This window comes from Salmo salar, chromosome ssa17, assembly GCF_905237065.1.
Source record: "Salmo salar chromosome ssa17, Ssal_v3.1, whole genome shotgun sequence".
Lineage (NCBI taxonomy): Eukaryota > Metazoa > Chordata > Actinopteri > Salmoniformes > Salmonidae > Salmo > Salmo salar.
The window spans coordinates 50,510,232-50,525,618 of record NC_059458.1 but is presented as its reverse complement, the minus strand read 5'-3'; the positions used below and the strand labels follow the sequence as shown (position 1 = coordinate 50,525,618).

The 15,387-nt window shown below is 43.3% G+C and overlaps 1 protein-coding gene across 2 annotated transcripts in view; it reads left to right on the top strand.

The window, feature by feature from the left end:
- LOC106575987 (copine-8) overlaps positions 1-15,387 on the top strand; it is a 152,329-nt gene that overhangs the window by 51,969 nt on the left and 84,973 nt on the right. For both annotated transcript variants that reach the window (XM_014152769.2, XM_014152770.2), the window contains exon 5: positions 4,613-4,652. In XM_014152769.2, the coding sequence (XP_014008244.1) occupies positions 4,613-4,652 (40 nt within the window). The remainder of the gene's footprint in view (positions 1-4,612; positions 4,653-15,387) is intronic.

Sequence of the window (15,387 nt, the reverse complement as noted above, 5' to 3'; positions counted from 1 at the left end):
AGGGCTTTGTGATTGCCACTCCAATACCTTGACTTTGTTGTCCTTAAGCCATTTTGCCACAACTTTGTAAGTATACTTGGGGTCATTGTCCATTTGGAAGACCCATTTGCGACCAAGCTTTAACTTCCTGACTGATGTCTTGAGATGTTGCTTCAATATATCCACATCATTTTCCTCCCTCATGATGCCATCTATCTTGTGAAGTACATCAGCCCCTCCTGCAGCAAAGCACCCCCACAACATGATGCTGCCACCCCTGTGCTTCACAGTTGGGATGGTGTTCTTCGGCTTGCAAGCCTCCCCCTTTTTCCTCAACATAACGATGGTCATTATGGCCAAACAGTTCTATTTTTGTTTCATCAGACCAAAAAAAGTACGACCTTTGTCCCCATGTGCAGTTGCAAACCGTAGTCTGGCTTTTTTATGGTGGTTTTGGAGCAGTTGCTTCTTTCTTGCTGAGCGGCCTTTCATGTTATGTCGATATAGGACTCGTTTTACTGTGGATATAGATACTGTTGTACCGGTTTCCTCCAGCATCTTCACAAGGTCCTTTGCTGTTGTTCTGGCATAGATTTTTTAAATCTTTTCGCAACAAAGTACGTTCATCTCTAGTAGACAGAAAGCGACTCCTTCCTGAGAGGTATGATGGCTGCGTGGTCCCATGGTGTTTATCATTGCGTACTATTGCTTGTACAGATGAACGTGGTACCTTTCAGGCGTTTGGAAATTGCTCCCGAGGATGAACCAGACTTGTGGAGGTCTGCAAAAAAACATATATTTTTTCTGAGGTCTTAGCTGATTTCTTTAGATTTTCCCATGATGTCAAGCAAAGAGGCACTGAGTTTGAAGCTAGGTCTTGAAATACATCCACAGGGTCACCTCCAATTGACTCAAATGATGTCAATTAGCCTATCAGAAGCTTCTAAAGCCATGACATCATTTTTTGAATTTTCCAAGCTGTTTAAAGGCACAGTCAACTTAGTGTATGTAAGCTTCTGACCCACTGGAATTCTGATACAGTGAATTATAAGTGGAATAATCTCTGTAAACAATTGTTGGATAAATGACTTGTGTCATGCACAAAGTAGATGTCCTAACCGACTTGCCAAAACTATAGTTTGTTAACAAGACATTTGTGGAGTGGTTGAAAAATGAGTTTTAATGACTCCAACCTAAGTGTATGTAAACTTACGGCTTCAACTGTATGTTGACACCTCTCCACATTAATCGATTCGGTTATTTCAGCCACACCGTTGACGAATGTCTAGGCGCAACCGCGGCTCAGCTGTGAAGTGGTAAGCCACACAAGCTCACAGACCGGGACTGCTGAGTGCTTAAGTGCGTATTGTGTAAAAATCATCTGTCCTCATTTGCGACACTGTATTCATCAGGAGCTTCATGAAATGGGTTTCCATGGCCAAGCAACTGTACACAAGCCTAAGATCACCATATGCAATGCCAAACGTTGGCTGGAGTAATGTAAAGCTAGGCGCCATTGGTCTCAGGAGCAGTGGAAACGCGTTCTCTGGAGTGATGAATCACGCTTCACCATCTGGCAGTCCAATGGACAAAGCTGGGTTTGGCGGATGCCAGGAGAACGCTACCTGCCCCAATGCATAGTGCCAACTGTAAAGTTTAGTGGAGGAGGAATAATGGTCTGGGCTTTTTTTCATGGTTCGGGCTAGGCCCTTTAGTTCCAGTGACGGTAATCTTAACACTACAGCATACAATGACATTCTAGACGATTCTGTGCTTCCGACTTTATGGAAACAGTTTGGGGAAGGCCCTTTCCTGTTTCAGCATGAAAATGCCCCCATGCACAAAGCAAGGTCCATACAGAAATGGTTTGTCGAGATCAGTGTGGAAGAGCTTGATTGCCTGCATTGAGCCCTGACCTCATCTGCTTTTGAACACCATTGGGATGAATTGGAATGCCGACTGCGAGCCAGGCTTAATCTCCCAACATTAGTTCCTGACCTCACTAATGCTCTTGTGGCTGAATGGAAGCAAGTCACCGCAACAGTGTTCCAACGTCTGATGGAAAGCCATCCCAGAAGAGTGGAGGCTGGTATAGCAGCAAAGGGGGGACCAACTCCATATTAATGCCCATGATTTTGGAATGAGATGTTCGACAAGCAGGTGTCCACATACTCTTGGTCATGTAGTGTACATCTCTACTGATTCGTGTGTGTGTGTGTGTGTGCGCGCACACACAGTCGGGGAGGCAGGACTACATGACAGGGACAGGCTATAAATAGACTAGGGAGCCCTAATGTAATTCATCCAGGTGGAGGGAATGTAAATGGGGTGTGTGTGAGTGAGAGAGAGAGGAAAAGCGTGTGTGTTTAGGGGAGTCTGTGTTCTTTTTTCAGTATATTTTTTGCTGTGTGTAATATGCGGTAGGCTATGTATTGTATAAAGGCATAATCATGATCTTAATTCAGGGTTCTTGTCATGCTTGGGCTCATATGCAATATAGGCCTATGCAGATGCATAAGCGCTAATATGCTTATGGGTGTTTTGAATGAATCATCACCTTAGAAAACAGCCCATTTTGTTCTGTTAGGCTTTGAAACAACAAACATGTTTCACTCAGTTTCAACCTGTTGTTGATCTTCTTTCTTCAAATTGATCCTCACAGGGAGGTGAGTTTTAAAAGCACGATACTGTTTTAATGATAAGTGTTTGTGATTTTTCCGTAGCATTTGCGTTGACGTCAGAGTGGTTAGAGGGGCAATAGAGCCCTGAGTACTAGGCCATTAGGACCTGATGGAGGGGAAAATAGAGCCCTGAGTACCATGCCATTAGGACCTGATGATCGTTAGCCAGTTGGGTACTACCAACGCATGTCCAGAGTGCATAAAAGGAGATTACCGTGACTCAATGGTCACATAGAATTAAACTGCGGTCATGACTCATGACTGCCAGTGTGGCGGTAATACGGCAACAGCCCTACGCACACCCGCACGCAAGCACACACACACACACACACACACACACACACACACACACACACACATACTGTACATCATGGAGAAACAATGTACACATATGCGCAAGCACACACGTGGTAGTCTGTGTGTGTTAGGTGTTGTGGGGCAGTTTTGACAGCTGAATAAATACAATACGCTTGCCTTGTGCTGTGTGTCTCAGGAAATTCTGCTTTCATGAATGTAAGTGATCTGTTCAACGGAATAGAACATCAGAGCTGCTGTGCCTCTAGTGCCTTGTGAGTTACATAACAAACATCCCAGAGCTCATTCTGACAGTACACCATCCCATCTCCCTGACAGTGGCAGTATGCCACATAATCTGTCCTGCTTGCTAGACGGGGAGAGTTTGTCTGTGTGTGTTAGGGGAGGCTGGCACAGAACTAGAGCCCAGAGACCCACGAGTATCACACAGAGAGAGAGATATTCCCTCTCATCTCCCATCAACAGAATCAGAGCCTACTGGTTGTTTGATGTATGTAATTGAGTAAGGCCATCCTGTAGAGATAACATGGACAGAGATGATAGTGGATGAAACACTGGCCTGTTTAATACACAATTTCCCTTCAGGCATACATAATGTTTCCTGTCAACAGAATTATGTCTATTTCAGGCCTACGTGATAGTGGGGAGGTGATGTTCCAATATGTGATTTTAAATGGATTCTATGTTTTATGGCTGACGTTGTATAGCAGTGTTGTTAAAGCTCCAGTGTGGGATTTGGAAAGATATTCAATGGTCAATGTTTCAATATTCTCAGCTGTATAACAAAACAAGTGACGGGACCATTTTGTTGTTAAAAGCACAATTCCTGTAATTATACACATTTTGCCATGGCTTATGCCTTGTTTTTATGCTATCTAAATGACTAACAAAATCAATGGGGGCTCCATGCCATGACGTTTTGGGAATTTTAGATTCTCCCTGAGTCTAGTTTTTATTTTGGTGATTGTTAGTTCTCAAAGGTGATCTTCTTAAAAAAAATACAGTGCTCCATTTTCTTTTCTACATAATTTATATATGGTTGAAGTTTACACTGAAAATGTTTTTACTGCTACGATTTAGCATGTAGGGGAAACACCGCAGACTATCTTTAACCAGGGCCTGACGAGCATTGGTCCTTTCTCCTTGGTGGTTTGTTTGGATTAAATGTAATGGTTGTCTCTGTCAGAAAAACCACCGGGGCTACAGTAGTGGGTCTTTGCACCACTGCTTTTCTCTCAACTACGCGAGGCTTGGTCTCCATAAAATAACTTTCAAATATGACCTAAAAAATAGACGCCTATTTTCGGGAGCTGTGTAGCATGAACTGGACTGTGAAATTACTGCAGCTACCCCCTTCCCGAACTGGCTCACACAGACACAGATAGACACCCGCATTGGTACAAGGATTCAAGCACACACACAAACACTTAAACAGCCAGGGAGTCATCCATGTCAACATTTCAGGATACTATACAATTATTGAAAAGCACAAGAAGACTTAATAATACTCTGTGTGACATCATTGCTTTATACATTTACTGAGCGGTCTGTGTCCCATTCTATAGATCACCTGCTGCTCCCAGCTGCACTGCTTTCATCGCCATGCCTCTCTAACAGTGTGTGTTTCTCTTCTCCAGGTACGACGTCGACTCAAAGAGCGCCAACCTGTCAAAACATGTAAGTCTCTCTTCTTTCCCTGTGTGTGTGTGTGTGCGCGCTTTGAGGGTTCATCCTATTGTCATTAGCACCCCCTTACTAGAGTAGTTAATCTCCGTTCTGTAATGACTGGGTTTAGTATTTCATAGTGGGGTTACCTCCCCTGGGTAGCCAGTGTGTTTTTAGCATAACTGCATGCACGCTCTCGCTCTCAGTTCCATGTGATGCACTGTGTGTTCTCTACCCTCCCTGCCCCTCGCCTGTCTATTGTCATCGCTGTGAATGAAAACAGTAATCTCATGTAACAATGCCATCAGTCTGTCTTTGTTGACACACAATAAACCCTGATTCTTCTTTTATAATGATATTATTTTATTTACATAGACCGAAACAGGCAGACCGGTAGGCAGGCGCGCACACACACGTCCCGATGGGATCTATTTTGATCTTATCTGTCTTATAAAATCGATAATAAGAGATGTGTATATTACACGCTGCAGTCTTACCACGAGGACCCTATCTGTGCCTGTCACACGCTCGGGGAATTGCTCATTCATGTGGTCCCATTCTCTCTTCTGCACACCATTCTATTCCACTAATGTGTCTCGGTCTGCTAGCTCCCCCCAAGGAGTTTGAGTTCTATACTTTTGCCTTGGACACCTGTTCAGGTATTAATTCAAATAAGATGAATGGAAATAGTCCTAGAGCAAGAGTCGCATGTGTGCAGGATTTCGTACCAGCCCAACTCTATCACACCTGACGCTCCCCACCCGACCTGACAGAGCTTGAGAGGATTTGCAGAGAAGAATGAGAGTATCTTCCCAAAAACAGGTGTGCCAAGCTTGTAGCATCATACACAAGAAGACTCGAGGGACCATACTGCCAGGTCTCTGACCTCCCTATAGGCTGTCTCATCGTTGTTGGTGATCAGGCCTACCACTGTTGTGTCGTCGGCAAACTTAATGATTGTGTTGGAGTCATGAAAGGAGGGGACTAAGCACGCACCCCTGAGGGACTCCCGTGTTAAAGATCAGGTTGCCAGATGTGTTGTCCAGGATCCAGTTGCAGAGAGAGGTGTTTAGTCCCAGGGTCCTTAGCTTAGTGATGAGCTTTGAGGGCACTATGGTGTTGAATGCTGAGCTGTAGTCACTGAACAGCATTCTCACATAGGTATTCCGTTTGTCCAGGTGGGAAAGGGAGCTGTGTAGTGCAATAGAGATTGCGTCATCTGTGGATCTGTTGGTATATTGGAGTGGGTCCAGGGTTTCTGAGATTATGGTGTTGATGTGAGCCATGACCAGCCTTTCAAAGCACTTCATGGCTACAGAAGGGTCGGTAGTCATTTAGGCAGGTTACCTTGGTGTTCTGTGGCACAGGGACTATGGTGGTCTGCTTGAAACATGTAGGTATTACAGATTCAGTCAGGGACATGTTGAATATGTCAGTGAAGACACTTGCCAGTTGGTCAGCGCATGCTCTGAGTACACATTCTTGTAATCCGTCTGGCCCTGTGACCTTGTTAATATTGACCTGTTTAAAGGTCTTACTCACATCGGCTACAGAGAGCGTGATCACACAGTCGTCCAGAACAGCTGGTGCTCTCATGCAGGCTTCCGTGTTGCTTGCATAGAATTAATTTCGCTCGTCTGGTAGTCTCATGTCACTGGGAAGCTCGCTGTTGGGTTTCCCTTTTGTAGTCCATAATAGTTTGTAAGCCCTGCCACATCCGACGAGCATCAGAGCCAGTGTAGTAGGATTCAATCTTGGTCCTATATTGACGCTTTGCCTGTTTGATGGTTCATCGGAGGGCATAGTGGGATTTCTTAAGGGCGTCCGGGTTAGTGTCCCGCTCCTTGAAAGCAGCAGTTCTATCCTTTAGCTCAGTGTGGATGTTGCCGGTAATCCATGGTTTTTGGTTCGGGTATGTATGCATGTACGGTTACTGTGGGGACAACGTCATCGATGCACTTATTGATGAAGTCGGTGACTCGTTGTATACTCCTCAATGCCATCGGATGAATCCCAGAACATATTCCAGTCTCTGCTAGAAAAACATTCCTGTAGCTTAGCATCTGCGTCATCTGACCACACAGCCATGCAATGTCCATAGACCGCCGAGTGCTGAAGCGCATAAAAATCATCTGTCCTCGGTTGCAACATTCACTACCGATTACCAAACTGCCTCTGAAGCAACATCAGTACAATAACTGTTCGTCAGGAGCTTCATGAAATGGTTTCCATGGCCGAGCAGCCGCACACAAGCCTAAGATCACCATGCGCAATGCCAAGCGTTGACTGGAGTAGTGTAAAGCTAGGCGCCATTGGACTCTGGAGCAGTGGAAATGTGTTCTCTGGCAGTCCAATGGACGAATCTGGGTTTGGCGGATGCCCGGAGAACGCTACCTGCCTCAATGCATAGTGCTAACTGTAAAGTTTATTGAAGGGAAATCTTAATGCTACAGCATACAATGACATTCTAGAAGACTCTGTGCTTCCAACTTTGCGGCACCAGTTTGGGGAAGGCCCTTCTCTGTTTCAGCATGACAATGCCCCCGTGCACAAAGCGAGGTCCATACAGAAATGGTCTGTCGAGATCGGTGTGGAAGACCTTGACTGGCCTGCATAGAGCCCTGACCTCAGCCCCATCGGACACCTTTGGCATGAATTGGAACGCCGACTGTGAGCCAGGCCTAATCGCTCAACATTATGGCTGAATGGAAGCAAGTCCCCGCAGCAATGTTCCAATGTCTAGTGGAAAACCTTCCCAGAAGAGTGGAGGCTGTTATAGCAGCAAAGGGGTGACCAACTCCATATTAATGCCCATGATTTTGAAATGAGATGTTTGATTGGCAGGTGTCTACATACTTTTTGTCATGTAGTGTACTTTTGTATATATAGTGTAGATGGATAGATATATAGTTAGATGAACATGCTAGGAATTTGGCAAAGTTAGCATTATATTATTTCCTTTATAAGTTGGGTGGTTCGAGTCCTGAATGCTGATTGGCTGACAGCCGTGGTATACCACGGGTATGACAAAACACTTATATTTACTGCTCGTGTAAGAACAGCCCTTAGCTGTGGTATATTGGCCATATACCACACCGCTTCAGGCCTTATTGCTTAAATAACACATGAAAAGGCACTTACTTAAACTCCGGTGCGCACAACAAAAGGACACATGTAAATGGGAACAAACTACATTTATAGCTAAGGAAGGGAGAGGAATGGTGATTGTCAGAATGAGTTCAGGTGTGGTGAGTTGGCAGTAGAGGGGGCATGTCCAGAGGTTAATTAGAGAGTTTGTGGAATGACAAGACCCTTCAGAAAACCATCCATACCAATCAGGATTTGTGATGCTGCCTTTCTAAACAAACTAATATTGCTAACCAGGTAGGCTAGTTGAGAACAAGTTCTCATTTACAACTGCGACCTGGACAAGATAAAGCAAAGCAGTGCGACACAAACAACAGAGTTACACATGGAATAAACAAACATAGTCAAATAACACAAAATAAAAATCTATATACTGTGTGTGCAAATGAGGTAGGATAAGGGAGGTAAGGCAATAAATAGGCCATAGTAGCGAAGTAATTACAATTTAGCAATTAAACACGAGTGATATATCTGCAGAAGATGAATGTGCAAGTAGAGATACTGGGGTGCAAAGGAGCAAAAAAATAAATACAGTATGTGGATGAGGTAGTTGGATGGGCTATTTACAGATGGCCTATGTACAGGTGCTGTCACGGTTGTCGTAAGGAGAAGCGGACCAAAGTGCAGCGTGTGTGTCGTTCCACATTTTATTTACACTGTGAAACTAAAGAACAAAACAACAAACCGTGACGCAGAGGTGAAACATACACTACTCAAAAATAATCTCCCACAAACCCAGGTGGGACAAACACCAACTTAAATATACCTCCAATTAGAGACAACGATGACCAGCTGCCTCTAATTGGAGATCATCTCAAACAAAGCACAACATAGAAATACAAAAACTAGAACAACCCAACATAGAAATACAAAAACTAGAACATAACAACATGGAAAAAACGAAACTAGAAAACCCCGCTGTCATGCCCGGACCTACTCTACCATAGAAAATAACAGTTTACCATGGTCATGACGTGACAGGTGCAGTGATCTGTGAGCTACTCTGACAGCTGGTGCTTAAAGTGAGAGAGATATGAGTCTCCAGCTTCACTGATTTTTGCAATTCATTCCAGTCATTGGCAACAGAGAACTGGAAGGAAAGGCAGCCAAAGAGGAATTGGCTTTGGGGGTGACCAGTGAAATATACATGCTGGAGCGCGTGCTATGGGTGGGTGCTGCTATGGTGACCAGTGAGCTGAGATAAGGCGGGGATTTACCTAGTAAAGACTTATAGATGACCTCGAGCCAGTGGGTTTGGTGACGAATATGAAGCGAGGGCCAGCCAACGAGAGCATACAGGTCGCAGTGGTGGGTAGTATATGGGGCTTTGGTGACAAAATGGATGGCACTGTGATAGACTGCATCCAATTTACTGAGTAGAGTGTTGGAGGCTATTTTGTAAATGACATTGCCGAAGTCAGGGATCGGTAGGATAGTCAGTTTTATGAGGGTATGTTTGGCAGCATGAGTGAAGGATGCTTTGTTGCGAAAAGGAAGCCGATTTCTAGATTTAATTTTGGATTGGAGATGCTTAATTTGAGTCTGGAAGGAGAGTTTACAGTCTAACCAGACACCTAGGAATTTGTAGATGTCCACATATTCTAAGTCAAAACCGTCCAGAGTAGTGATGCTGGACGGGCGGGCAGGTGCAGGTAGCGATGGGTTGAAGAGCATGCATTTAGTTTTACTTTTGTATTTAAGAGCAGTTGGAGGCCACGGAAGGAGAGTTGTATGGCATTGAAGCTCGTCTGGAGGTTAGTTAACACATTGTCCAAAGAAGGGCCAGAAGTATACAGAATGGTGTTGTCTGTGTAGAGGTGGATCAGAGACTCACCAGCAGCAAGAGCGACATCATTAATGTATACAGAGAAAAGATTCAGCCCGAGAATTGAACCCTGTGGCACCCCCATAGACTGCCAGAGGTCCGGACAACAGGCCCTCCGATTTGACACACTGAACTCTGTCTGAGAAGTAGTTGGTGAACCAGGCGAGGCAGTCATTTGAGAAACCAAGGCTCTTGAGTCTGCCGATAAGAATGTGGTGATTGACAGAGTCGAAAGCCTTGGCCAGGTCGATGAATACAGCTGCACAGTATTGTCTCTTATCGATGGCGGTTATGATATCGTTTAGGACCTTCAGCGTGGTTGAGGTGCACCCATGACCAGCTCGGAAACCAGATTGCATAGCGGAGAAGGTACGGTGGGATTCCAAATGGTCGGTGATCTGTTTGTTAACTTGGCTTTTGAAGACCTTAGAAAGGCAGGGTAGAATAGATATAGGTCTAGAGTGTCTCCCCTTTTGAAGAGAGGGATGACTGTGGCAGTTTTCCAATCTTTGGGGATCTCAGACGATACAAAAGAGAGGTTGAACAGGCTAGTAATAGGGGTTGCAACAATTTCGGCAGATAATTTTAGAAAGAGAGGGTCCAGATTTTGCAGCTCTTTCAGAACATCAGCAATCTGGATTTGGGTGAAGGAGAAATGAGGGAGGCTTGGGAAAGTTGCTGTGAAGGGTGCAGGGCTGTTGACTGGGGTAGGGGTAGCCAGGTGAAAAGCATGACCAGCCGTGGAAAAATGCTTATTGAAAAAGCCAGCCTTTGCTTTCCTAACTGCCTGTGTATATCGGTTCCTAACCTGTTAGGGCTAGGGGGCAGTATTGACACGGCCGGATAAAAAACGTACCCGATTTAATCTGGTTACTACTCCTGCCCAGTAACTAGAATATGCATATAATTATTGGCTTTGGATAGAAAACACCCTAAAGTTTCTAAAACTATTATCGCTTTTTTATGAGAAAAATTGCATAAAAATTGATTTTAAACAGCGGTTGACATGCTTCGAAGTACGGTATGTCACGAAATGCGCCGTGCTCGTCACCCTTATTTACCCTTTCGGATAGTGTCTTGAACGCACGAACAAAACGCCGCTATTTGGATATAACAATGGATTATTTGGGACCAAACCAACATTTGTTATTGAAGTAGAAGTCCTGGGAGTGCATTCTGACAAAGAACAGCAAAGGTAATAACATTTTTCTTATAGTAAATCTGACTTTGGTGAGTGCTAAACTAGCTGGGTGTCTAAATAGCTAGCCCTGTGATGCCGGGCTATCTACTGAGAATATTGCAAAATGTGCTTTCACCGAAAAGCTATTTTAAAATCGGACATAGCGAGTGCATAGAGGAGTTCTGTATCTATAATTCTTAAAATAATTATGTTTTTTGTGAACGTTTATCGTGAGTAATTTAGTAAATTCACCTTGCAGTGTTCGGTGGGAATGCTAGTCACATGCTAGTCACATGCTAATGTAAAAAGCTGGTTTTTGATATAAATATGAACTTGATTGAACAAAACATGCATGTATTGTATAACATAATGTCCTAGGGTTGTCATCTGATGAAGATCATCAAAGGTTAGTGCTGCATTTAGCTGTGGTTTGGGTTTATGTGACATTATATGCTAGCTTGAAAAATGGGTGTCTGATTATTTCTGGCTGGGTACTCTGCTGACATAATCTAATGTTTTGCTTTCGTTGTAAAGCCTTTTTGAAATCGGACAGTGTGGTTAGATGAACGAGAGTCTTGTCTTTAAAATGGTGTAAAATAGTCATATGTTTGAAAAATTGAAGTTTTTGCATTTTTGAGGTATTTGAATATCGCGCCACGGGATTACACTGGCTGTTGAGTAGGTGGGACGCACCTAGCCCAGAGAGGCTAACTTCCCTGAAAAGTTGCATATTGCGGGGACTATTCGATGCTATTGCAATACTCCACATGATGTTTTTGTGCTGGTCAAGGGCAGTCAGGTCTGGAGTGAACCAAGGGCTATATCTGTTCCTGGTTCCATTTTTTTGAAATGGGGCATGCTTATTTAAGATGGTGAGGAAAACACTTTTAAAAGAATAACCAGGCGTCCTCTACTGACGGAATGAGGTTAATATCCTTCCAGGATACCCGGGCTACCAAAAGCTCAGCCTGCTGTTAGCAAAATGTTAATGTTCCTCCTACCGCTTTATACTAGGATTGACAATATTCATATAGCATTTCTTTCCCTGTCCTATCTTATCTTAGTCACATTTCACCATTTGCTCTCTCCTGTATTTGCTTTGGCAATTTGGGAAAACTAGTCTGCCCACATTGCAGAGAAATCACATTTTCCGGTTAGACTTTGTTTGGCAAACAAAGTCTAAGGATAAAGGTCATTAGAGAGACACAAACAATGAGAACATGAGAATGAATTATTACATGTTTGACCTTAAGGGATACCTTTTCCGTTATTTGGACAGGCTTCATATGTTGGCTTGTCACATGGCATGTGTCATGCATAGCTGTATTTACCATTATCTGACTAATGTTGTTGATAATCTGTTGGGTAATGTTTTAGACTAGTATTCTAACAATGTGCACATAGTGAGCGGTGTGTAATATTTTCCATGGTGAAAGGATAAAAGGGGGAGTGGTCACTGTGATGTGGGCCAATCACCTTTGCCATCAATAGTATGCAGTCATGGAAAAGAAATGCAATTTTTCAACAATGATTTGGTGGATGGCTAACACAGTTCAATGTGGGGAGTACAAGAGATGCTCCTCCATCTGTTGGTGTTGGTACTATAGCAACGCTATATTAACCTCTTACATCTAGACGTTCCGCTAGCGGAACACCTGCTCCAATATCCAATGATAGGCGTGGCGCGAATTACAAATTCCTCAAAAATACAAAAACTTCAATTTTTCAAACATATGACTATTTCACAGCATTTTAAAGACAAGACTCTCCTTTATCTAACCACACTGTCCGATACACATCGACAACAGCCACCCTCGAAGGAGCGTTACCCATGTAGAGCAAGGGGAAAAACTACTCCCAAGTCTCAGAGCGAGTGACGTTTGAAACGCTATTAGCGCACACCCGGCTAACTAGCTAGCCATTTCACATCGGTTACACCAGCCTCATCTTGGGAGTTGATAGGCTTGAAGTCATAAACAGCGCAATGCATTGCGAAGGGCTGCTGGCAAAACACACGAAAGTGCTGTTTTGAATGAATGCTTATGAGCCTGCTGCTGCCTACCATCGCTCAGTCAGACTGCTCTATCAAATCATAGACTTAATTATAACATAACACACAGAAATATGAGCCTTTGGTCATTAATAAGGTCGAATACGGGAAACTATCATCTCGAAAACAAAACGTTTTTCCTGTCAGTGAAATACGGAACCGTTCCGTATTTTATCTAACGGGTGGCATCCCTAAGTCTAAATATTCCTGTTACATTGCACAGCCTTCAATGTTATGTCATAATTACGTAAAATTCTGGTAAATTAGTTCGCAACGAGCCAGGCGGCCCAAACTGTTGCATATACCCTGACTCTGCGTGCAATGAACGCAAAATGACACAATTTCACCTGGTTAATATTGCCTGCTAACCTGGATTTCTTTTAGCTAAATATGCAGGTTTAAAATATATACTTCTGTGTATTGATTTTAAGAAAGGCATTGATGTTTATGGTTAGGTACAGTCGTGCAACGATTGTGCTTTTTTTGCAAATGCGCTTTTGTTAAATCATCCCCCGTTTGGTGAAGTCGGCTGTCTTTGTTAGGAAGAAAGTCTTCACAGTTCGCAACGAGCCAGGTGGCCCAAACTGCTGCATATACCCTGACTCTGTTGCAAGGGAAGTGACACATTTTCCCTAGTTAAAAGAAATTCATGTTAGCAGGCAATATTAACTAAATATGCAGGTTGAAAAATATATACTTGTGTATTGATTTTAAGAAAGGCATTGATGTTTATGGTTGGTGCAACGTGTACCTAAGCGATTATATGCAACGCAGGACAGGCTAGATAAACTAGTAATATCACCAACCATGTGTAGTTAACAAGTGATTATGATTGATTGATTGTTTTTTATAAGATAAGTTTAATGCTAGCTAGCAACTTACCTTGGCTTCTTACTGCATTCGCGTAACAGGCAGGCTCCTCGTGGAGTGCAATGTAAAGCAGGTGGTTAGAGCGTTGGACTAGTTAACCGTAAGGTTGCAAGATTGAATCCCCGAGCTGACATGGTAAAAATCTGTCGTTCTGCCCCTGAACAAGGCAGTTAACCCACCGTTCCTAGGCCGTCATTGAAAATAAGAATGTGTTCTTAACCTCTCTAGGGTATGTGGGACGAAATCGTCCCACCTACTCAACAGCCAGTGGAATCCCGTGGCGCGATATTCAAATACCTTAGAAATGCTATTACTTCAATTTCTCAAACATATGACTATTTTACACCATTTTAAAGACAAGACTCTCGTTAATCTAACCACACTGTCCGATTTCAAAAAGGCTTTACAACGAAAGAAAAACATTAGATTATGTCAGCAGAGTACCCAGCCAGAAATAATCAGACACCCATTTTTCAAGCTAGCATATAATGTCACATAAAACCAAACCACAGCTAAATGCAGCACTAACCTTTGATGATCTTCATCAGATGACACTCCTAGGACATTATGTTATACAATACATGCATGTTTTGTTCAACCAAGTTCATATTTATATCAAAAACCAGCTTTTTACATTAGCATGTGACGTTCAGAACTAGCATACCCCCCGCAAACTTCCGGGGAATTTGCTAACAATTTACTAAATTACTCACGATAAACGTTCACAAAAAGCATAACAATTATTTTAAGAATTATAGATACAGAACTCCTCTATGCACTCGATATGTCCGATTTTAAAATAGATTTTTGGTGAAAGCACATTTTGCAATATTCTAAGTACATAGCCCAGCCATCACGGGCTAGCTATTTAGACACCCGGCAAGTTTAGCACTCGCCAATATCAGATTTACTATTATAAAAGTTTGATTACCTTTTGTTGTCTTCGTCAGAATGCACTCCCAGGACTGCTACTTCAATAACAAATGTTGGTTTGGTCCAAAATAATCCAACGTTATATCCGAATAGCGGCGTTTTGTTAGTGCGTCCCAGACACTATCCGAAATGGTAAATCAGGGACGCGCGCATGGCGCAATTCGTGACAAAAAAATATCTAAATATTCCATTACCGTACTTCGAAGCATGTCAACCGCTGTTTAAAATCCATTTTTATGCCATTTTTCTCGTAAAAAGCGATAATATTCCGACCGGGAATGTCCATTTAGCTAAACAGAGGAAAGAAAACAAAGCTTTCGGTCGACGCGGGCACGAGCCTGAGTCTCACAGTACTGTAACCAGCCACTACCCAAACGCGCTACTTTGTTTCAGCCAGAGCCTGCAAAGCCACGATTCAGCGTTTTGCCGCCTTCTGAGAGCCTATGGCAGCCGTAGGAAGTGTCACGGGACAGCTAAGATCCTCACTCTTCAATAAACAGAGACAAGAAGAACGACACCTTGTCAGACAGGCCACTTCCTGCATGAAATCTTCTCAGGTTTTTGCCTGCCATATGAGTTCTGTTATACTCACAGACACCATTCAAACAGTTTTAGAGACTTTAGGGTGTTTTCTATCCAAAGCCAATAATTACATGCATATTCTAGTTACTGGGCAGGAGTAGTAACCAGATTAAATCGGGTACGTTTTTTATCCAGCCGTGAAAATACTGCCCCCTAGCCA